General features: G+C 43.7%; 1 protein-coding gene across 1 annotated transcript in view; it reads right to left on the bottom strand.

Moving 5' to 3' along the window:
* Positions 1-3,651: 3,651 nt before the first annotated feature.
* The window catches only part of SCN8A (sodium channel, voltage gated, type VIII, alpha subunit), a 36,771-nt gene continuing 15,827 nt past the window's right edge, over positions 3,652-24,595 (bottom strand). The window contains 15 exon segments of the mRNA XM_009321381.1: positions 3,652-5,090; positions 6,019-6,289; positions 7,102-7,206; positions 7,918-8,055; positions 9,033-9,086; positions 9,746-10,030; positions 13,385-13,497; positions 16,833-16,838; positions 17,603-17,780; positions 18,689-18,843; positions 19,531-19,648; positions 20,032-20,502; positions 21,632-21,988; positions 22,935-23,108; positions 23,534-23,772. Coding sequence (XP_009319656.1) covers positions 3,943-5,090; positions 6,019-6,289; positions 7,102-7,206; positions 7,918-8,055; positions 9,033-9,086; positions 9,746-10,030; positions 13,385-13,497; positions 16,833-16,838; positions 17,603-17,780; positions 18,689-18,843; positions 19,531-19,648; positions 20,032-20,502; positions 21,632-21,988; positions 22,935-23,108; positions 23,534-23,772 — 3,812 coding nt within the window. The 3' untranslated portion in view covers positions 3,652-3,942.

Below are 24,595 nucleotides of genomic sequence, written 5' to 3'. Positions count from 1 at the left end.
TGGAGCCCCAACACCAAACACCACACCAAACTCCCTTCCAACAGCTTCTCCTGCAACTTACTCTGCTCTCTTCTGCATGCTTTAGATAAAACCACGCTAAAACAGCCTTGAAAGAAGTATGGAGGAGGTGGAGGGGAAGGAGAATGCAACCAGTCAAATAATTGGGACACCAAGACAACCTTACCTTGTACAGTGAAAAGGGTAACATTTATTTTATTTTCTTTTGGCTTATAGTAACGTAATTGTTAATCATGTTGGGTAAGATCATTATGAGCCACCATGCAATTTCTAATACACTAATCTTCACTATTGATCTTGTACAGCTTTAACATTTTTTTTTATTATTTTTTGCGGCGGAAAATTAAATAATTCAAACTCGGGTGTGGCCTCTATGTAACATCATGGTTTTATTTTAATTTGTTTTGTTCAACATTGGCTTCTATATTTTAAAAAAAGGTGAACAGGAAAAGTGAATAAAGCAGCTTGAATTGGTATTTCTTTATCGCCCTTCCCCTCTGCTCTTTGAAGTCACAAATTAACCCAAAAGGGAGGATTTTGTAAGCGGGGGAGGGAAGAGAGCTACTTGTTGCAGTTTTTCCTGGGCTTCCCTCAGTGAAGACGTACAGAAATGCAGAGCCGTTACTGTCAGCACCCGCGAGCTGCGGCTGATGGAAATATCTGCCCTGGGGAGGAAACCGAGAGAGAAAAACAAACAAACAAACAAAAAAAAACCCTGAAACTGTTCTTTGAGCAGAAGGACTGACTCCAGCCAACGAACAGTTGAAGAAACCATCCGTTCCTGTTCTTTCTCAGCAATGCTGAGTGACAATACCACCGGCCTCTTGCATTTCATACAGATCTAAGGTTAAAAAAATAAATATATATACACATCGTTCCCTGAAACTGTTCTTTGAGCAGAAGGACTGACTCCAGCCAACGAACAGTTGAAGAAACCATCCGTTCCTGTTCTTTCTCAGCAATGCTGAGTGACAATACCACCGGCCTCTTGCATTTCATACAGATCTAAGGTTAAAAAAATAAATATATATACACATCGTTTGAAGGGACTTCTCATTGTAAAGTAATTGAGTAGCTTAATGAAATTGCCAGCACGAACGCTAAACGCACCAAGCTTCACCTACGAGTCAATAGCCCAGCTTAAGAACAATTATGAAGTTTAGCCAAATCTTGCATAGAAGTGGTCAACTTATTGCATGTTGGAACCCCAAAAATAGATACTTTTGCTGTTGCAAATATCATTTGCAATAAAGCTTTTTTTAAAATGTAGTTTGGGGGGGGGTAGGGTTTTGTTTGTCTTTTTTTTTTTTTTTCCTTTGGGGGATGTTTACTGGCTATCTAAAGTCTAAGGAAAACAGAAAAATATTAAAAAAATAAAAATAAACATGGACAATGGCATAAGCCAGAAGCCATTCTATTATTTTTGTAGTTCTTTGTATTTACAAAAAGGCATGCCGATAAAATAAAATGATATATTACAGTATTTATAATATTCTCTTAAAAAGTTCAACCACACTTTTCAGCTATTTTTTCTTTTTTTTTTGTGCTGTTTACAATGTAGCCTGTACATATGTATGTAGTTTTCCTCTGTTATTGTACATCATATCCTAGGAGCAACTGGGGCAAGAGCTGACAGGATAGAAAAGGTTCCTTGCTGTGTTCCTGGGTGCAGCAGAACTGCTCCACTGACATGGCGATGGCTAGGCTGCGCGTCGAGGACGCCGGACTCGGCGCAGATGGCGGCCGGATGGCTTCCTGCTTGGGTTTGGTTTTTTAAGTGACTCCTGTAATTTTCTGGGTTGTGAGATTATGCAAACCGAGATTCATCCTGCCATCAAGTTCTGCTGTCTTGGTTTGTTTTTTTTTTTCCGCTATTCTGGGTACCCTTAATTTGGTCCGCATTCAAACGCCCACACCTTAACCTCAGCGCCTCCCGGTCGAGGCGAGCGGCAGCACCGACCCCTCGCTTCTCCTTCCAACTGCCGGCGGCAAAGCACCCGTGCCGCGGCGGTGCTGTCCTACCCTGTAAGAAGACCCACGCTGGCCCTGAAGAAAAACATCTCAACCAGAGCAGTGGCTGAGAGCTGGCTTGGTCATGAGGACACCACGAAACAGGAGCTGGGGATGTCTGAGTCTGGTCATTGAGAAGAAGGAACGTTGGGACTTGGCTCACGATGTTTCTGTGGCATTATTTACTGCTGCAGCGAGAAGACTAGGCAAGAGGTAGCTCTGATTCCTACCCAACCTGCGGGGCCGTTTTAGTCGCCACTCTATGAAAGTGTAAGAAATGGGAAGGATGTGAAAGCACCCGCCAGCCGGCTCTCCACCCTGCACCCCGGGACGGGGCCAGTCCTGTGCCGCGTCTTGTTAAAAACCCTCGTGGCTACAGAAGCGAGAAAACCCACGCAGCAGGGAAGCGCAGAGCTGCAAAGACTGGTACCACCAAGGGAGGAAGGGCTCAGGGTTTCAGAAAGCCACCCGCGCCTCAGCATCCCACCCGGAGCCGGAATCCCGATGGCCACGGGAGAACGGAACGCTGTGAGTCACGTCCCCGTCCCCCAGACCCGCTAGCGGGATCGCTTTGGGTGAGCTCCCCGACTTTCTACCGGTAGAGATAACACGCTACTTTTTTTTTAGCATTTATCTCTACCAAAAAAAAAAAAAGTGTCTACGCTGCAGGATGGAGGCTGAATAATAATTAATATTAATGATAAATATTGCAGGATACAAATGAACTTACTGACCGGTATTTAAGCCCTAGATTTTGGTTTTACAGTGACAGAGTATAACAAGCCATTCTCAGTTTTTATCACCTCCCCTCGGATGAGGTCCAGAGCAGCATTTAGTTTTGTTATATTTCAGTGTGCAAAAAGATGGCTGTATGGAAAAAAAAAAAAAGACAAGTTGTTAAACATACACACACAATTATTTCATCTGCTTGTTTCTTTTTTGTTGTTTTTGGTTTTTTTCTCCTACTGGCGGGTCTATGAAAGATCGCTAAGAACTGGGAAGTGCCGGTGAAGGGCACGGTTATTGTTAAAGGTTACCTCCAAATACGGTGAGCGGTAGTCAGTGGAGTGCCTCGAATTTATGGCTTAACACACTGCTGTGGACAGATTATTGAGTGTCTTGTGGTTTAATGGTTCCTCATGCATGGTTCCTGGTCACGGCATGCCATCATGCAAATCGCTTCTATGCATTGAACGAGCACTTTTTTTGGGGGGAATCAGCCTGAGCTGTCTCCAGGCTGAAGGTACCCGATTACCCCATCTCCCAAACCAAGTAAAGCCCATGTAGAAAGTAGAATGCAGATAATAAATATCAAATAAACTATGACAATTAAATGGCATGGGCTAAATGGGTGGTTTGTTTCTTTTTTCCTTTTTTTGTTTTACTTGTTTTAACTTTTTTCTGTTTTTCTTTTTTTTTTTTTTCCTTTTTTTTGCTGCTTAACTAAATGCAAATCTAGTTTTGCATGAACAAACCCTTTAACAATGTGACTTCTGGGTTTTCTGTCAATAATAATCAACAAAATGGGAAAATAAAATCCATTTTTGGCTGCTTTGGAAAATATATGAATCCCAGCAGCAGGTTTTGTTTCTGTGTGTGTGTGTGTTTTATTTTGCTTGTTTCTCCTAAGTTGCATTGACTGATGTGGAACATGCAGTATCCACCTGCCCAAACAATAGAAAATCCATTTTTTTTCCTTTTTTGTGTTTAAATGTTTGTTTACAAGGGTCCTTTAAACAGGTGGTAGGTCACTGCTTTAGATGCAACGCTGTCACACAGTAAGCAGACTATGTTTGGTATAAGATCTTCAGGTAAGTGTCTCCACAGCTGTTCTGTATTGATATATGTCAGGAAGTTTGTAAACAATCTTTTCGCTTGCAAATATTTTAATTTGTACAATTCTATTATTTTGTTTCAACACTTGGATTCCCTGACGTCTTTTTGTCTTTTCGCTCTTTCTCGTCTTCCTTCCTCCGCCCGTTGCTGTTTCTCCTTCTCGGGTTTGGTAACACTGTCGTATGACGGGAGAGACGCAGTAGACGGGGTGCCTTCTTTTTTCTCCCTGTTTGCTCCTCCGTTTTCCAGTTTTGTGGAGACAGGCCTTCGGCTGATAAAGCCCCGTCTTGCTAAACGAGCCCTGTAAGCCCTCTGGATAACCACCGCCGAAACTTCTTCCTGCTTGCGCCGGAGCGTAGTTGTGATAGGCTCATAAGACACTTTGGAAGGGTTGGATGCCACGAATCTTTCCTCCATCTGTTGTCTCAGTATATCCAGCTCTCCACTGTCCCCCAGGACACGTTTGGTGAAGGCAAACAGGATGTCTAAACAGTGGATCCTGTCTCCACTTACCATAGGCAGGTCCATGGCGATGAGTTCAATGGTGTTGGGTTTTGGGACGCGGAGAGGATGTTCCAAAGCATCAGCAAAGTCTGCGAGCTTGCTGTACTCTATGAACTGTGTGGCATCGGGGTCGAATTTCTCCCAGATCTCGTAGAAGGTCTCAAAGTCGTCCTCACTTAGTGGATCCGCACTCTCCTCTGTCGCCACGCTGAAGTTCTCCAGGATGATGGCAATGTACATGTTGACCACGATCAGGAAGGAGATGATGATATAACTCACAAAGAAAAATATCCCCACCGAAGGGTTCCCACAATCCCCCTTAAAACCACTCCCAGGGTGCTCCTTGTCTAGGTCGCAGTCTGGAGGCCGGTTTAGGATTGGCAGCAGCAGGCCATCCCAACCAGCTGATGTGGTGATCTGGAACAAGCAGATCATGCTGTTGCCAAAGGTCTCAAAGTTGAACATATCATCTATGCCAGCCTCATGCTTGACGTAGGCAAAGTTTGACATGCCGAAGATGGAGAAGATGAACATGACCAAGAACAGCAAGAGGCCAATGTTGAACAAGGCAGGCAAGGACATCATTAAGGCAAAAAGCAAGGTGCGGATTCCTTTGGCTCCTTTGATCAAACGCAGGATACGTCCAATGCGAGCCAGTCGGATGACTCGGAAGAGAGTGGGCGACACAAAATACTTCTCAATGATTTCAGCCAGGAACATTCCTAAAGAAGAAAAGGGACAAGTATGACAATGGAGACGTGCAGTCTGCTGCTGCTTCTGAACCTAGTCAAGGGACTGGGAACACCAAACACCTTGGTCAGATTTTCAAAGGGGGTCTGCGATTAAGAGGCCTCGCCTTCAGGCAGCTAAGCCTTAGCTAGCTGCTCCGGCTCCCTAAGTAGTTCTCCTAAATGGAGAGGGAGAGAGGTACAGCTGCAGTGATTCGTTCCACCTGGATAAGGATGGATGAGTTGTTTCTTGGAGGTGTCTAGCTCTTGGTGCCTAACTCTGCCGTGGGAGTCAGGTTATGGACTCTATTTTGAAGGTGCTAAAGATATGCGAGATAAATCTTATTTCTAGCAGCAGACAAACCTGGATCTGAGTTTTATACTGCAGGACAGTCTCTAAATGTTGGTGTTTTGTCAGCATGCCTGGGCAGAGCTGCATCCAGCCAAGCTTTTTGAGTGACCCCGTTGTATTTGTGAGGTTATGCATATTTTACAGATAAGCCGCTAAAAACCAAAAACCTGTTGGAGGAAACTGGTTGATTCAACATTCAACCAAACTCAAAACAAGACTGCAAATCACATGCTGATGTAGGAAGCACTGCAATGCTATTTTCAGTGGTTAGCAAGCATTATAACATTTTAATGAGGTGAGTAAAATTTCTGTTTTTAAAGCCAGGGAGAGTAATTGTCAAGTGTTTTACTCCATCCAACTGGAAATGAATGCCAGAACAGAGGGAGGAGGGTCCATTAGTCAGGACTTCAAGCTGCCAAATTCTGCCACAGTTTCTTCACCAGGCTAAAAAGAGAACCCAGAAGTCCTGGTACCTATATATCCCCTTCAAAGACAAGGATGTGCTCCACTCTGCAAACACCAAGACAGCCCAGCACTCGCACACCTCTACCTAACTGGTGTCGCACTTACCCACGATGGACAGAATCACAACCACGAAGTCAAAAATGTTCCACCCGATGGTGAAATAATAGTGCCGCAAGGCGAACATCTTCAGCACACACTCACAGGTGAAGAAGATGACAAACACCAGGTTGATCCAGTAAAGGATGTCCTCCATCTGCTTGCTTTGTGTGTCTGTCTCCACCATCATGGTCACCATGTTGAGGCAAATGAGCATCATGATGACTATATCAAATGCTTGCTGGGTGACAAAGTCAAAGACAGCTCCTTGAATGCGGTTCTGTGCAACAGGAGAGAGACAATGAACCAAACAAGTTTGAACACAAATCTACCGTTAGTCCACAAACTATTTCACTGTTGGTGGAAACAGGGATGAGGACATAGTTTTTTTCAGTATCTTAGGAAGCTTTCAAGGCAAACTCTAGCCACAATTCAACCTGTTTATGGGAAAGGTAGGAAAATGCTATTATTTATACCCCAAACATGCTACCGCAAAACCCTGTTACCAGCATATCTTCCTCTTTGTTGAGGCCAAAGGCAGGGCGATGCACTTCCATTCACAACTGGAGAAAGCAGCCAGGTCTACCTTGCAGTGGTGACTGACTGCAGGGTACTTGAACTAGATTTCAACTACCTCTCTTGCATCCTGGCAGCAGCCTAGTTCCAGCAGCAGGCAGAGCAGCGGGATGCCTTATCCACAGCAGTATCTAAGGGACTCACCCAATACCACATGCAAAGCCTTTCAGAAAGCCGGGAAATGTGCTCAGGTCTCGATCAATGCAACCCACAAGGCTGTCTAATCGTCCAGGACCCCACTCACTAATGCCAGGAGGCCTCCTACTCTCCATCTATGGCCTCTCAGCCAGACAGGCCTTTCAGATTGTTTTGTTGATTCAAGTGAGCCAACTGATTAACATCAACCACAGCTGTAGCACTTGAACCTTTCTCAGGTGGTACCTGAATTATAATGACAAGAACATGATGATGTGGAGTCCAGCTTGAGTTAGAACAAAGGATGCTCTTGGAGCCGAAGCTCCTTTGAAAGTCTACTCTGCGGGTTTTTTCCTTCAGTTCCCTTTATAACATACTCACCAGAGGTCGGGGAATAGGTTTTTGAGGCTTCTTTGAGCCCAGTTTTTTCATGGCGTTATAGTACTTCTTTTGTTCTTCTGTCATGAAAATATCTTGACCTCCAAAGTAAAGGGGCAAAAGGAAAACTGGTTACAATCAGCTCATAACCAGAAGGGAAAGGAATAACATCCTAGCTAAGTCATGAGGATACCTGCCATATGGGAAGTTGGTGGCAGCTATTTTAGACAGAAATAACTTACACTAATACCCAAGGCGTGCTGATTTTCCTTTAAAGAAAACTGAGTGTTTTTCCTATGAATAACCTGTTTTACTGCACTACATCCTTCCCCATCCCCTCTATCTCATTTGTGACAAACAGGTAGCAGAGGTGTCAGGCCATTTAGCAGGTACTGCATACGTGCAAACCCTCAGCTTGACTTACAGAGAAGAAAAGCAGCATATGAGAGAGGGAGGGAGGGGCAAGGAAGACATCTTACTTCCAGTCTGTATGTTTTAGTCAAGGTAAAAAAAAAACCCAGAAATGCATGAAAATGTAGTCTGGGGAAAATGTCGCATCTGGCTAGAGTTTTACATAAAGCTTTGGGCTGCCTCTTGTTCTCCCTGAGCCTGTTCGGCCAGTCTCCCTGGGGCTGGGCAGGGAGCGATGCACGAAGAGTCACAGTGGTTCTGCAGCCCACAGCTCTGAGGGGGGGTGCTTGTGCCCCAGACTGAAGGTCCTTGGCCTTTATTTTGCAGAAAAACCCATCAGCCTGAAGTCTCAACATTCCTCTAACAGGTCTCAGCTCCCCTACTAACCAGCAAACGCAGATCACTTATCTTTTTCTTTTGTTGATTGAAGTTGTCAATGATGACACCAATGAACAAGTTCAGGGTGAAAAAGGAGCCGAAGATAATGAAGATAACAAAATATATGTACATGTAAATGTTGTCCTCGTACTTGGGTTGCTCTTCTTGCTGAATGGGAGGTGAGAAGAGAAATAAATGACATTTCAAAGACGTCATACAAATACACTTAAAATGAGATTGGTCATGTGTCCAAGTACTCCCATGTAAGGCAGTCATGCTTCATAAAGCTGTAGTTATATGTGGAAAAACCGTGTCCTCACACTGTTTAAAGTAAAGCAAAAGTATATGCATGTATATTGTATGGAGGCTGGTGATCTAATTTTCACAAATATGCTACAGTTTAAACTGACTTTCACTGTAAATTAGGTCAGTGCCAATAAAATATATAGTAATTTGCAAATCACAAAGGAAACGATCATTTTAATGACAAGCACTGTCAAAGTGAAGACATCATTCTTTCTTTTGAAGAGGGATGTGTAAGACCATCAGCTGATCAAAAAAAGAAGAACTTTTTTTACCCGGTCCTAACATAGTCATACTACTGGTTTCCAACCCTGCGTTCAGCATAGGACAAGAAAATCCATTTAAAAATCTTTTCATATAAAACCAAGAGATGAGAAGGAAAAAAAAATTAGAAAGCAAAAAGGAAGTAATGGTACTTGCACGATTCCAGCATGCAAGAACAAGAAAAGTGCCTGAAGAAAGAGCTCCAACCCAGACATGATTTCAAAACTGGATTCAAACCAACACTTGGGCTCCCATGCAAGGTTCATGGAGGACCTTCTGGCTAATTCCTCCCCATAATTTATTCTGATGATGAAATATATAACTTCATTGTATTCCTTTCTTCACTGTATTTCTCCTCCAGCAGGAGCTTCCCTGCCCCTAAAGCAGCCAGAGGAACCCTGCCCTTTTCGGGATTTTCTTGAGCATCTTTTAACTTAACACACTAACGGAGCAAATGAAACAATCACGGCGTTAAATACATAATATAAGCATAGTTCTACATTTTTTACTCTTGATTTTACCCAAGCAAAATAGCAGAGTGAAACATTGGGAGGTGAGTTTGTGGTCATGCACTTTACCTTTCTAGAATCTACTGCTGCATACATGATGTCCATCCAGCCCTTGAAAGTAGCCTAGCAAAGAAAACACACGTTGTCTTAGACAGAATTCACCCAAAGTAAAAGAACAAGTCTGATTTGTGCCAGCTATGTCAAGGATTCCCTGGCACTCTTGATCGCCCTGTATACTGAACTTTAATATTACTTAAATATTTCTCTTTTCATTTAAGCTAAATGAAATGAATCAAGCTCGAGAAGTGGGCCTGTGTGAACCTCACGCAGTTCAACGAGGCCAAGTGCAGGGTCCTGCACCTGGGTCGGGGCAACCCCCGGTATCAATACAGGCGGGGGGATGAAGGGATGGAGAGCAGCCCTGCCGAGAAGGACCTGGGGGTTGGGGATGTCCCTGCTCATTGCAGGGGGGTTCAACTGAATGACCTTTGAAGGTCCCTTCCAACCCAAACTATTCTATGATAAATTAATCTAAACAGGTACACTGTTGTCTCGTGGAAGGTTTGGTCGACTCTTTGAAGAGTAGAGCTGGGGCCACTTGCCGTGCTGGGAGACCCATAGTAGGCAAAGGGATGAAAGATAAAATGGCAATTTTATTCCAGACCCGAACCCAAGTGGGATTAACGGGATGCTGTAGTTCATGGAGAGAGGGAAGCAGTCAAAATGCATTAGAAGCAGCTTGTATTTACCACTACTGGGGAGAGGGTGAAAGCAAAACTTACAACTTGCAGAAGAGCCAGATATCCTGCCCCGACGTTGTCAAAGTTAATTTTCACATTCTTCCATCGAATCTCAGTGGAGTTGGGTGGCATCAGCGCTTCGCAGTCTGTCTTGTTGTTAACAATATCTATTTCAAAGCGCTCCTCAGCTGTTTCATTAAAGCAGTAATGATATTTCCCGGCAAACAGGTTAACCCCCATAATGCTGAAAATCAGCCAGAAGATAAGGCAGACCAACAACACATTCATAATGGAAGGGATAGCGCCAACCAAGGCGTTGACAACCACCTGTGTTGGAAGGGGTGGGAAAAAGTTTCAGTATAAAACACAAGGCAGGAAACAGCAAGCATCAATACAGCTGTTTTTGGGGGGGGAATAGGAGGTAAGGCCACTGACAGATCTGTGGCGTTTACTCCACGCAGAAGTTGGCAGTGAACTTATTTCAAGCGGTAAAAAATTCTGCTTACAAGCCACCTACCGAAGCTCTGTTTTTAAAGTAAAACAGGCCAGGTTGTTAGATTTACTGGGTTTGATTTTGGATTGTTTCTTCTTTAGTTAAACAACAATTATTTTAAATTATTTTAGTTGCCAAAGGGAGAGGGGGGCATTACTGAGTGAGGCTCAGACTCTCTTTTCTTAGTAACAAACAGGCTCCTAGCTAAAATTTTCTCAGAGCCAAGTTTGAGGACACTTTTGCTCATGGATTTGATGGATCTTATCAGCCAGTGGCCCTTACGGCCATTCCCCACTTTCAAACAAGGCTGTTACCACTTCAAAGCCTGCCTCCTGCTCCCACCGAGGTCACCGGCAAACTGCGTGGCACCGACTTCGGTGGGGACAGGACCAAGGCCGGCATTGCTCTGTTAAGACTAAGCAGTGAGTCGCTGTAAACATCAAGATCGTATTTGTGACTAAGCAAGGCCGATCATGTTGTCTCAGGCAGACAGCTGAGCATGCAGCTATGCAGGCTCAAGAAGACAGAAAAGCCATGTTCCTTCCTCCAAACTGCAGCAAACACAGCGGGAAGCGGTAACGGGTTTTGTCAGAGCTCGTATCTTCCACCGTCTCCTAATTTTAGCCTTTCAGAGTTTGGGAGCACCGTGTCCCTAAGCATCCCTGGCCAACACATGACAAAATGTAAGCTATCAGGCTTTTAATAGAGTTGGGTCAGCAGGATATTAAATCTTTTATTATGATCTCCTAATTTAGATTCCTTTAATAGATGAACAGAATCTAAACTGTTTTTACCCCTCTGCCTTAGTTTTGAAAGACTTCTCGATACACGGTGATTCGCGAGTCCTCAAGTAGTAGCGCCTGAGCCACAACTGCTCCCGGCCACCATCAAGTGTCCCCTCTCCTCCTGCATCATCTGTTTGCTGGACGCAACCACCACGCACGCGACAAGCTCTGCAGCAAGCACCTGTCCCCCATCGTAGTAAGCACGAAGGAAAATTGAAGGAAACCGTGATCTAGACAGTAAGTAGCATTACAAGAGCTGTTAAATGACGTCACGAATTGGTCACTGTGTAGGCAGCGGGGTGTAAAGACGCAGGTCAGAGTCAGGCCCTCCAGACAGGCTCTATCCAGAATGCCTTTGCTTTCATCCTCCCTTCATCCAAATAGGATGCTCTGCTGCTGAACACCAACACAACAGCAGTACGCCTGCTTGGTTTAAGATCCTTCAGATACCAATATGCTGGTTTATTCCAGTCCATCACAGGAAGTGAAAAAAGTGTCGTATCCTCCTGAAATATGGTCACTCACAGTACCTTAAATTTATACAGCGTTCAAAAAGATCTGAGAGAAGGAACATGGCTTTTGTGTGCAGACTGACAAAAACGCATGCACGTTTCATAGCATTACTGTCAAACCTCCTGAATAATTTAAGAGCAGAGCAAGCTCTTGAAAATGCAGATTACTATGGAGTAGAGAAAAGCAAAGAACTACATTTTATGTTTCCTTTGCAAAGGCATTTCAAATCTCTATTCTCTGGCTCAGAAGAATTGTTCTGGTTGTATGGGGCAGCAACACTTGTCTTCAAGTCAAAACAAAGGAAAAATAATTGGGCTTAGGTAACTAACAGGGCTGCAGTCGTAACTCTCTATCAGTTTTGCTGTGGTGAAAATCCCCCACTTTAAGCACGAGAATTTCCTGATTGTGCATTAGAAATGTCAGCTTCTCTCCAGCACGGCTTAAAAATAGCTTTTAATATCTACAGGTTTAGTGCTAGGTCTTTTCCTTTGTGATCACTGACTCTTAGGTGGGACCTGAACCCAGCCCAGCAAAAGCTCTGGCTTTGCGTCGATGGAAAAGTTTTCATCCTTTGTGCCTGTATTATAGAATAAAGCTTAGAATTAAGCTAATGGACACAAAGAAATAATAGCAGGATAACATATTAGGGAAGAAACAACCCTCCTTGGATTTGTTACGATATCATTTATTTCTATCACTTCCTGCGGAATTTGCGGACTCCTGATCAGCTCGTTGCCGCTCGCGCTGTATTTTGCGCTCAGTTACACTACAGCAAATTCAAAGGAGTTCAGAAGGCTCCAGGTGGAATTGCTCCAGTCAGACCCTGAAGTAGAACTGCGACTGCTACTCCCTTCCCTTTTTTTAAAAAAACATAATTTTATCTCTTGCAATATCTCTAATTGTGAGCTAACTGGGATTTAGCACAAAAGACCTGCATTATTGGTCTAAGAGCAACTGGGAAACCCATTAATACATCATACCCTTGGCTTAACAGAAACATACAATTTTTTTTTTGCATGTTCTTATAAGACTATTTCAATCCCAAATGGAAAAAAAGCACCAAAATACAGAATATTAGTGGCAAAGTAACGAGACACTGCAATAATTTCAAATCCCCAAGGCAGTGGTGCTGTCTAACAATTTGAGGAAAGCTTGTTAAGTTCAATGCTTTGCTTGTGCTTCGTTGCTAGTTCCACAGTGACAGGACAGGGGACCGTAAAGCATGGTAAAAGGGAGGGAGTGGAAAGGAAAAGCTTCACTATCAGACAAGGCTTCCAGTCACCACCAGACTGGACCGAGAACAACAAGGTGCAACAAGAGGAATTAAACCAAAGCCTTTTTTTCAAAGAGCTGAGCTCCCCGCCAGTCCCTTCCTGAAGGCCTGAGTGATCCGAGAAAGGAAGCAGCCTTTTACCCCCTTGCAGGCAGATTGCATTTTTAAAAACCCCTCAGATATAGTCTTTCAATCCAATTCCGCCAGCAGCCAACACCTAGAGGGGCTGGAGACACTGTGGTGGTTCCAATTCTGCTTCTTTGCACCTGGTGATTCTCCCTAGATAAAAAAAGTTACAGCTGAGAAGCCCCCTCGGATGCTAGAGGTAAAAGCCAGGCTAAATGAGAACAGCCAAGTGTTAACATCATCTACAAATGGCATGTGGTTTGGGCCAGTAATTAATGTATGAGGCAGCTTAATGCATCTCCCTTTCTTAAGAGGGGAGGGTGCAGCGGTGGGCAGGGTGAGGGGACATCCACGGTAGAGGTGATCGAGTCAGCAGCTGCATCATGATTCTGTCTGGAATTTTCTTTCCACCAGTTTTGATCAGTTCTAGCATGCTTAAAAAAAACCGCTCCACAGGCATGCAGAAGGATCAGCTGCTAATGGCATCTTACCCTCATCCCCTCAAATCGGGACAACGCTCTTAAAGGCCTCAAAGCTCTTAGTGTCCTAAGGGACTTTATGGCACCTAGTTCCGAGTAGCCCAGGGCATTAGCTATAAGGCTGACTAAAGAGACGAACACAGAAAATAGAAAAAAAAAAAAAGAAAGAAAGAAAGAAAAAAAGAAAGAAAAAAAGAAAAAGAAAAAGAAAAAGAAAAAAAAGGTTCCAGACTGTTAGAATGAATCCCCTAGCACTGATTGCCCAGCCCAGGCTGCCAGCCTGGGCGGCCCCCATATAAATACCGAAGACATGACACCAGCTGCCTACTTCACTTGACTGAAACGACCTGGAAGGAAATAATGCGGTTGAGAAAGGCATAAGAAAAGAACATAGGGGAAAGATAAGTGAGAGAGAGGCAGAGACACACAGACGGAGAAGGGGTCTGTCGGAAGGAAGAGCCCAAACGATGACAAAAACCTTACCCTCGCCCTTTACTGTCTGCAGGATCCCAGCGGCTCCCATTAAATTTAAGCCAGACAAATTTTAAAGGTACCTATGAGAAAGAATACAGATAAATACACACAGTGCACAAACCGCGCTCAACTTGTACAGCAAGCCACCGTGCTCGCGCTGAGTGGCGGTGCCTCATCCGTGGCAATGGCCTTCAGGGACGGGACGTGTGCCTGAGCTTGCTTCTGCCAAAGTAATTCTGAAAAACGTGAGCGCTGAGCCCGTCACACACGGCGCTGAGGCGGCCGATTCCAACTTCTACTGCCTGAACCCCCACGGATGGGTGTGTCTTTTCGGCTTGTAACACAGAGCAACTGTCGTGCACTTTTTTTGCCTGCTTGACGTTGCAATGACATTTGTGAGCATCTCTGAGGGAAGACGAGGATGGGTACGTCCGTCTGACAGACGGGCAAACTGAGGTGTACAGCCATTGCGTGGTCGCTCGGGCCCATACGCTGACGCTGTGACACAGCTGGGGACAGGTTTCTTATATCCGTTTTTCAACACCGTAACCACAAAGACAACCTATTTTCCTTAGCAGCTTGGAATCAGATTTAGGCTCTACACTTGTGAATTATTGAATATCCTTAACCAACCCATACCGAGAGGAGCTCAGCGTCCCGCAGGATTAAGCCCTGTATTACCAAAAGCCTGAACGCGCGGGGCCATCTACTTTGTGACCTGGCACGTGCGTTTAGGGCAGCAGTCCATTTCCCACGCGAGCCAACGGAAAACTCTTTAGATTAGATCAGGCATGACTTGGCCATATGTAAAGAGTATCTACAGACACCATTTCATCAGCATCCCACTATCTTCCATTTTTGGCTAGTATCACATTACAGACACAGATAAGAATGGATATGTCAACCTTTTTTAAGGAAAAAAAAAGAGACATCAATATACAGTAACAAATAATGGAAAAACATGAGACCTCCTCCTAAAACAGGTGGGGATTTTTTAGCTTAATTCTCAGAATAGGACACTTCCTATTTATCACTTTTTTAAAAAAGGGATATTAGGATAATAAAGTGAAATTAATTACAAGGATGATTCTTATTCCACACACATTCCAGGGAAATTTCAGGACCAGATTTCAAATGCATGAACGTGTGGGAAAACTTAGAGATTTCCTCTTATTTTACTGTTTGTGCATGTGCTTCACGCTTTTTCTGTCTTCATATCTGCCCCAAAATAAATGGCCATAATATACGGCAACACGGCTCTTTGTTTTTTCCACGTGGTTTTCTGATTTTAAAATTACACTCATTAAAAACATGCCAGGGGTGTCCCAAAGGTTTAGAACAAAGCCTTTGTGATCAGCCTGCTCGGGACAGGACCAAGCCCACAGCAACACCGGTACGTTAAAGTCCTGGTCCCAAATTTCAAAATACAGATGGGATCTGGAGGTAGGGGCTATAAGGTCCATACACAGAGAACTACAGTGTTTTACCCCGTAAATGTAATACGGGGTACGGGCTTCACTGAATCCTCACTTTTAGAGCTTCTTCCCCTTGGGGTAACGCCTCGCTCCCGGGTAGGAAACTACCACGAGGGCGGTTAAACGTCGAAAGGCTGTTTTAGCTTTCATGGGGTCTTTTCAGTATTATTCTCTCGGGACACTCCGACAGAAGACACAGCAGGCACCGATGTCAGACAAAAGGAATTCCAGATTGACTGAAAAGCAGAAGCCTTCGTTATTACCCAGAAAAAGGCTTTGTCTTCGCAAATACACCCAGCAAGCTTTGGGAATCAGAGGAGGAGGGTTATTTGACAATGCTATCAAACCTGAAAAATAACATTCAAGAGCGTTGTTATGATGCAAAGGCTTATTCGCTGTTAGTTACGGCTGCCATCCTGACTTCACTCGAACCCCGTCTACGTCAGATTAGAAAATTTGAAAAAAAACCACCAAAACAAAACTGATTTAACAGACACAGGACACGAAGCATAGCTGAGATTTTGTCGAGTAATATTTTGGCATCTCGAATTCACATTGCAGATTTTTTGCAGACAAAAATGCGCAACTCTCCTGTCTACGATACCACGTGAAAAGAGAAATTTCTCCTAACGCGCTGTGAATCCAGGTTCCCTGTACACATGCGCTTGTTCACGCCCTGTAAGCGTGTTACCTGACTGGGAAGCTCCTTATCTTTACTCCACCAGCAGCCAGAAACTTGGGAAGCAACTGAAACTTGTAACGCATCTGTCAATTAAACTGCACTGCACTTGTTCCCAACAGCTGGAATTCAACTCACAACGTGAAGCACAAGGACTGTGGATGCTATTTTTGTGCTCAGCTGCTGGTCATCTTTTTAATACAGTACCGCAAAGAGTTTCATTTGCTGAAACACTCTCCTCAGAGCAGTACAGAAGAGTAGACGGTATCTCGCATTGGTTTCCGTGTTAGCACTTGCACTTCATCTTAAGGCAGTGAAAGAGATACAGCGTTATTTTCAGAAAAGAAGAGTTACTACTTCAAGATGTGTGTTAAAAGGAAAGGTGTGGAGGGTGTCAGAGAGGACTTTTTTTTTTTTTAAATTAAAAAAAAAAAAAATTCCGTTTTCCACAGGAAACGTAGACATCTTGAGTCACTTCTGCCCCTGAATTCCAAGCATAGTTCCTCCACCTACTCAGAAATATTTCCAGAGTGATAATGTCACTGAACAGCAACTTGGCATAACTGAATCATATTCAAAATGTTCCAAATGAGAAGCTTGAAAAAAAATTTTCTTTTTTTTATGCTTGCTCTTGGGGCATTCACTAAGGACACTGATTCACAACTGGACGTGATTAAACATTTTAAAATAATCCAAGCACTTGGGATTCTAAAGTTCCTTTTTTTGCAATTCTTTGGACTTCAAGTCCTATTGAATTCCATAGTTTTCTGCGACTTTTGACAGCATAAATTCCATTTATTTTAAATGCCCTTGCTATGCTTCAGAGTCAAACTTATTGCTAACACTTCTCTCTATTGTCTTTCTTCTTTTAATTCTCAAATTTATTCTCCCTACCAAGATGTTCTGCAGGGGAATTCCAGGGCGATCATGTGCTGATCTGTCCAGACCGACCGTCTCCCTTGTTCATGCTACGATCTCTTATCAACGAGCTGTCTCTGTTGTTTGATATGGTCCTGCTTTTTCTCTCCTGGGCATTAGATCTTTTTAACAGAAGGAGGATGATGTTGAACTTCATTTTGCATAATAAGCTTTCAAAGCACTCAGATTTTCACAAATATATGCATCCAATGTTCAGAACAACAGACCTCGTTAGGTGGTAGGATGGGAAGATTTTGCCTGCCTCATCATCCCCCCATCGCTAATAATGCAAGAAAATGATTACAGAAAGAGGGTGTCATCAAGGAATACCATGTCTGCACAAGTTCTCCCGCTGTTAACACCTTCCAGGAGCTCAACACGCAGGCAGGCCTCTTAGAAACAGTATTTTCAGCGGTGCAAAAGAGCCAAGGGCTGGAAAACCCTCCTTGGTCTCTGCAGGCTCATTAGGACCTGCAGGGCAGAAATTCCACAGTTGCATAGGAAACGCTAGCAATGCTCCAAGGGCTCAAGGGTTTTATCCTCGTTTTGGAAACGTACAGATATCTGGGATTGAATCCTCATTAAATATACGATTCAGTTAGGACACTTCTCGGGAGAAGACATTACCCCAGCATTCTTCTAACTAACATTTTTTTCCAACCAGAAATAAGGAGGAGAGGATACATACAGCCACAATGAGGAAATCCAGCCAGCACCAGGCGTTAGTGAAGAACTTGACAAATCCGTAAGCACACCATTTCAGCAACATCTCCAGGATGAAGATGTAAGTGAAGACCTTGTCCGCGTACTCCAGGATGGTCCGGATGGTTTTTCTCTGTTCTATGTAAATATCCTCAAAAGCCTGGGAAATAACCAGGTACTCGTGTCATTATATCGGATTTATTCCATAGTTCAATGTCATTATCCAGAAGCTTATTCAAACGATACCGAGATGAGCAGTGGCATTGCATTTCTTATACACTGCACCTTATCTGCTCTAGTAGTTGCAACACTGCAACACCAAACCAAAAAAACAACCCCCAAAAAAGGAAAGTCCTGAATAAATAACACAGAACTTCTCTGCCTTGTAGGGACCTGAGTACAAGCCTTTATATCTAAATGCGCAGCAACTGGTGTCACTACAGTAACACACACAGGCCGGTTTCCTCTGCAGCTCAGCACATCCAAAAGGGCTGAGTTCATCGGCAATCAGACTGCTAATTACTACGAAAGCCGTGCCTGTGAAGAAAAGCAGGCTACTGCTGTGGGATACGAATTGTTGTGGGCTTCTGTCCTAAAACTCGTGAGTAACGCCTGCTTGAAGCTGTTTGTTGTATAACCCTATCTACTAAACACTCAGTGTGCTGTGTGAAAACAAATAAATACAGCGATTATTTGTGTCTATGTAACACCACAAGGTCAAGAAGGTCTGCAAAGACAGGAAAGTGAAGAAAGGCAAATATAATTACTCTTGTTCAGCAATGTGAAAATGAGACAGATACAGGCTTTGTCCCAAATCCTCACGTCTCTAGTCAAGCTATGATCAGAATCCAGATTTGCAGGCTTTCAGTCTTCATTCTTAATTTAAACTAAACAAAATCCATTAATAAAGGCTTTTGTACAGTACCTACCACAACGGAGCTGTGGTGTTTTCCAAGTAAGAATCATCACAGCTTGCTTTTTCACCAAATTTCCTATATACAGCCTTCCCAATTAAATGTCCCCTAGCTTAACACAACCAAGCTACCCATACTTCTGTATTTTACTCACCAGAGCACCACTGCTCAGTAGGATCATAAAGATGATGAAAGTCTCAAACCAGTTATGTTCCACAATCAGAAAACAAGTCTTCCTCAGGGTCCACCAAGACTTCCCCAGCCCTTCCTCAATATTGACCTGACAACATTTACAGCGCTGCATACAACCTGGAATGGGGATAGTGCACAAAGGAGTACGAGCCCAAATTCATTTAGGTAACAGATGAGATAATGTAAGAACATAAAATTGTCATTGTCTAGTAGCAGTTTTGATGCCAACAATACTAAACATGTTGGGTTTCAGTTAAAACTCTTGCTTTCTTGAGGATTTTATGATCACTTTCGCCACTTCTGTATCTGGACACCTGAATTAACATCAATTCGTGAACAGATTAAGCTCGTTATATTTGGTGAGGTATCCATGCGCTTGGCAGAAGAGGAATGGAAAACTTGCTGATAAAATAACCTTGAACCATTTAAAATATCTTTGCCATGGGAATACCTGTAATGGATCAGTTACTGAAAGACATTGAGGCCAGCGACAGAAGGGAAAAAAACTCGACCAGAAGCCAGATTCTTCTGCTTCTAAGTACTCAAGACATCAACTGTACAAACGATCAACTTGCCCTACCTATAGGTCATCTAAATCCTTGGATTGGCAACTACATCTCCAAGGCCTTCACCTTGCAAATTCTTCTAAACTAGTTCACCCGTGATGCAGAGTCCAAGAAGGGTCTCAAAATAAGCTGACAGCCAGCCCTGATCCAGACTGAGACCTAACCTTAAGGTAAGCTCACAGCAGACAGGTCCCCGAAACAGCTCGGAGGCTTCTTCCTACACTGATAGTCAGCTTACCTTCTGTGAAGCATGCATCCGGGTCCAGATACTCCTCCGGTGCCTCCACAGGGACTTCTTCTACTTCAGGCTTTATATCAATGGTGCTACCTTCAGAGGAGCTGGTATCATCGAGTTTCTTGAACACAAAATAAAACCCAATCCAATCTGTAACTAGTTCCCAACAAATACCAAACTTCGTGATGACTCAGCGATTTGTTCACCAGATTTAGTGTAACGGAAGTTGTTTCCTCACTTCACCTCATTAAGATCCTGACCCAGCTTACATCTCATGTTAACAGGACAGACAGTATTAAGTATTTATATAATACATATTTATAAGTATTTGTGGCTCTCCATAGAGCAACTAGCACAAGAAACGTCTGTCTCGAGTGCAAAGAAAACATCATAATATAAACAGAAGTTTTGTGCTGGAACTATCTAGTTCTCCCTCCCAAGATGCTTCCAGGTGCTCACACGAGGGTCGAATGACTAGACTGAATTTTTGGCATTTCTTCCTACCTCTTTGCTGCCATCAGGATCTGTATCACTGCTGAAATCTTCTGTGTTGAGATTTTCAAAATCTGATTCACCTACAGCAATAGGTACCCGGACAGTGAGATTGGGGTTATTGATGAAGGACATGTGATCTTCATCTATTATGTACTTCTCCACACTGCTCCCAATTCCACTCGTCGTGCCATTGCCATTCTTCTGAAAATCAATGTCTCTGTTGATATCAGCCCCTGTATGGTTAGCGATGCAGTTCACCTTCTTGTCATACAATTCATCCAAGGGTTTGACCTCATCCGCCTCTCTCTGCTTGAAATGAGCCTGCATGAACTCACGCACTTTTGCCTTGGTCCAGGCAATGCCCTTCTTGATGCGAATAACAGAAATCTGCAGGTTGTTCATCTCCCCATCATCATCTGTTGCTGCCAAGTTGTCTGCACTGAAGGAGCTCAGTAGCAAGGCTAAGAACAGGTTCAGCACCTGAAAGAGAAGAGGTCACGCTTGGCAGAGCTGACACACAAGGGTTATATTTCCAGAGCTGAATATGAGTATTTAGCCACCCAAGTCCTGCTGACGTTCACAGGGGCTGCAGAGCTAAGTCTCCAAACACCACGCTGAGAGCCAGCTCTGGTGTCCCACAGACCTATTGAGGTACCCAGGACTCAAGGAACAAGACACTGATCCTGCAACGCGTTCCATGAACGGGGGAGCCCTGCGCAGCACACAACTCTGCCGGGGTCACGGGGGTTGGGTGCAGGTAGAAGGGTCCCTGACATAGAGCCCCTTGCAGGATCCAGACAGCAGATGTTGAAGAGAGGGATTTAAATTTAGCGTTACCGGTTTAGTCCCCTCTCTGGCTCAAAGGAAACGGGCCAGATCTAAGCATTTTGAGTGATCGCTCCCAGCCCTATTTCCTTGCCCACACCTAGTGATAGTCCCCAAGACTTATTTTGTCAAAATCCCTTGGCGAGACAAGTCCTCTCAGAGAGAGCTCACAACCCTACTTTGAAGACATGCAACTGTTCACAGTACTTCATACTTGCTTACATTTTCCTCCATAGACTTTTCTTCATAAAATTTAAGACCAGAAGGAAGCATCATGATCTAGTCTAACCTCCCACACAACAGGCCGTGCAATTTCACCAGCCGTTTCTTGCACACAACTATACCTCGTGATTGAGCTAGTGGGCAGATTTTAGAAGGAACTTCCAACCTGATTTTAACACTTCAGGACCTTCCCCTGTGTACCAAATTATGTCCTCTCCTGGCATTTGAAAAGCCAGGTTTTGCTTCTTTTAAGCTTCTTTTACCCCCTCAGGCAAGGTGTGGGTCTGTCCCCTTTGACCGAGGGTTGCGTACTTCCAGCTTTTATTGCAAAGTGCTTGGATGCTTTATTCATGGGCAACTGTTCAAGGCCCTAATCAAGCAAAGCACATCCTTAATATTGTGCTACCAAAGTCAACAGGACTGTTCGTATGTCAAAGGCCACGAAGGACCCCAACAGAGCTGGAACAGACTCACAAATCATTACTCCCTAGTCCTGTGGTCTCCCCGTGTTCTACCCCACCCAGAGGCAACCAATAAAGACCATCAGTAACCATTTACTGACCACTAAATTTCCGATGACCATGACCATCATGAAGACAATCAAGCACATGGCCTGTCCTGCTACTTCCATACAATCCCACATGGTCTCAATCCATTCCCCACACAACACACGGAAGACAATAAGGAAGGAGTGGAAGAAATCGTGCATGTGCCAGCGGGGTAGCTCACACTCCGGATTGATCTTGCAGACACACTCCTTGTAGCTTTTGCCGAAGAGCTGCATGCCCACCACAGCAAAGATGAACACGATGATGGCTAGCACCAAGGTCAAGTTCCCCAAAGCACCCACTGAGTTACCAATGATTTTTATCAGCATGTTCAGAGTGGGCCAGGACTTGGCCAGTTTGAAGACTCTCAGCTACAAAAAATAAACCCAAAAAACAAAACAGAAAAATGACAATTTAATTTCATCTTAAACAAAGAGGAAAATCAGGTAGAACTTTCTAAACATCAACTGTCTTGTATTTTACGTAAACATCTGCCCATGCTTATGCTACTGAAGTCAGTGGGAGTAGGGAATGCTTAACTTCTCTTTGAATTTGGCATCTTGTGTTTTGTACTTAGTTACCCCCCACACGGTGATCTCCTTTTACAAAGGAAAAGTGTGGAGCTTCTATCTTGCTTTGCAAACTTTGCAACATTAAGGAACTCAGGAGACTTATTTGCAGCGTGTGTCATAAAAATTTACTTTTTCTTTCCTGAATGCCTCTCATCTTCCTCTGGAAAAAAGGACTTGTTTTCCTGGCATATCCAGAACACACAATCAAAGTTTAATTTCCAGAGAATCTCATTTGGAAACAGACTTTCTGAAGCTGGATATAAGCGGGAGCTTCGGAGTACCGTGCTCCTTGGAAAATCCGACCTCAGTTGTGGTTCTCTGCTCCCAAAAACCTAACCTTGAGGTTTTCATAATTTAATTTTCAAAAGCTTAACCACTGACAGCACAAGTTACAGCACGTGAAGGCTGTAGGTATTCAGCACTTTTATTGTACTGCAACATACAACCTACCAAATTTGACCACATAAAATGAGGCACATTCTAACATGGCCCATCTCCATCCATATTAAGTACTCTGCACCAAGATACCTCCCCAAGTCATCCTTCACTGCCTACATGCAATGAGCTGTTGCTCACATCTCATAAACAGCAGTTGTGAAGTAAGAAGAGACCACAAAAATGACACCATTCCCTCTCTGTCCTCCCAAAAACAAAAAAAAAAAGTGGGTTTCGCCTTTACTTATGTAAAAAGTTTTCTAGGAGCTCCAAGATAGTAGCATTCAAAAAGAACTGGAATATGGAATACCAATCGGAAAGATCGCAGCACAGAAAGTCCTTCCACATCTGCTAGACCCAGTTCCATTAAACTGAGGGAGACAATAAATCCATCAAAGATGTTCCAGCCTTCTTGGAAATAATAGTAGGGATCCATGGCGATGAGCTTCAGGAACATTTCTGCTGTGAAAATTCCAGTGAAAACCTGGAGCGGTGAGGAGAGAGACAGACAAAGAACAGGCAAAGTTTCGCTTTTGTTCATCTTCTGATCTTCAGGCTAAATATCAAACAATGCAATCTGTCACGCCAGTTCAAACATGCAGTCTACGCAATGCCATGTGCTTGTCGGCAACAGTCTTTTCTCCCCTGAGGCAGCACAAGTATCATTCACCTACCCAGGCATACCAGGAATTAACAGATGGATTTTTAAGTAGTAACAAATTCTGACCAGAGGAGTGCACCCTTAGCAAACATCTCTGAGTGGCCACAGACTGCAGTGAGGGCAAGCTCACACCACTCAGTGTCCGCTAGAGTCTGGAACGGCAGTTCTTTCAGTCTCAGTCAACATTAACAAGCAATGTGTCCCCATAGGAGCAGATCTGTAACGAATATTTACCACTACTATCTTACCAGATTTCCTACGGAGAGCACGTGTTCAAACTCTGGGGTCATAGGATGGTGCTCCATTGCCATGAACAAAGTGTTCAGCACAATACAGATGGTGATGGCCAAGTCAACAAAAGGATCCATGACAATTAAGTTCACTATCTCCTTCAGCTTGATCCAGTACGGGTGGCATTCCCAGATCAAGAACGTGTTGGCAAATTTGTACCAGCAAGGGGGACACTTCCTCTGGGACTCTTCCAGCTCTACAGTGACAAAACAGAACAGCGACAGAGTTCAGTCTTCACCTCTAAGGCTGCTGGATCTGTCTGACGCTCAGCACAGCTAAAATACCGTCTGATTTTGCCTGTCCTGAACCTCTCTTGCGTCTCCCTGCTTGCACAACAATTCAATATTCTTGGGCCAAAGACATGTTTTGCCGTATGTACGTACAACTCTCAAAACAAAAGAACTCCAGGATGCTTGGCAATAGCTTAAGACAAAGAGGTACGAAGCCATGAAGCTTATGACCATGGCCAATCATGCAGATCGGCACGACAGAAGAGTCGTCTTTGTCCTGAACTTCCCTGATTTCTTCCTTTGTACTTACGCAAGAGCTACATCGCATCCGCACGGGGTTACCAGGAAGTGCAGTTCTAAACCTGAGCAACAGCCTCGTGTGGATCTTACGATTCAATCCAAATTATCCTAAATGAAGGGATACATTTAGCTCGGAACTGATCAAGGTAAAACGGTTTAAATCAGTTACAGATTCGAAGCTGTCTTTGGTGCCAGTTTTTAAATAACTTAAATGAATTCTGTGCTGAATGCAGACATGGTCTAAAAGAGGAAATATATGACATAATGCTGCAAAGGATTTTAAACAGGAATAACCTGATTAAGGTAAACCACATCCATTTACAGAAATCAAACGATGCTGTGTCCATTTTTTTCAACTGGCTTATTTCAAGTGCTTAGGGGAAAAAAAATAAAAAACAGAAGTTCCCCCCCTCTGTTCTTCGACTTGCAATGGTTCCATTCAGGCTATACAGCTGCTCATGCTGAAGTTTTATATTTTTATGGGTAGGG

The sequence above is a fragment of the Pygoscelis adeliae genome, unplaced genomic scaffold (genome assembly GCF_000699105.1).
Source record: "Pygoscelis adeliae isolate BGI_AS28 unplaced genomic scaffold, ASM69910v1 Scaffold1000, whole genome shotgun sequence".
In the NCBI taxonomy this organism is placed as follows: domain Eukaryota; kingdom Metazoa; phylum Chordata; class Aves; order Sphenisciformes; family Spheniscidae; genus Pygoscelis; species Pygoscelis adeliae.
The sequence above is the reverse complement of the archived record's forward strand: the minus strand, read 5'-3'. Positions and strand labels throughout refer to the sequence as shown.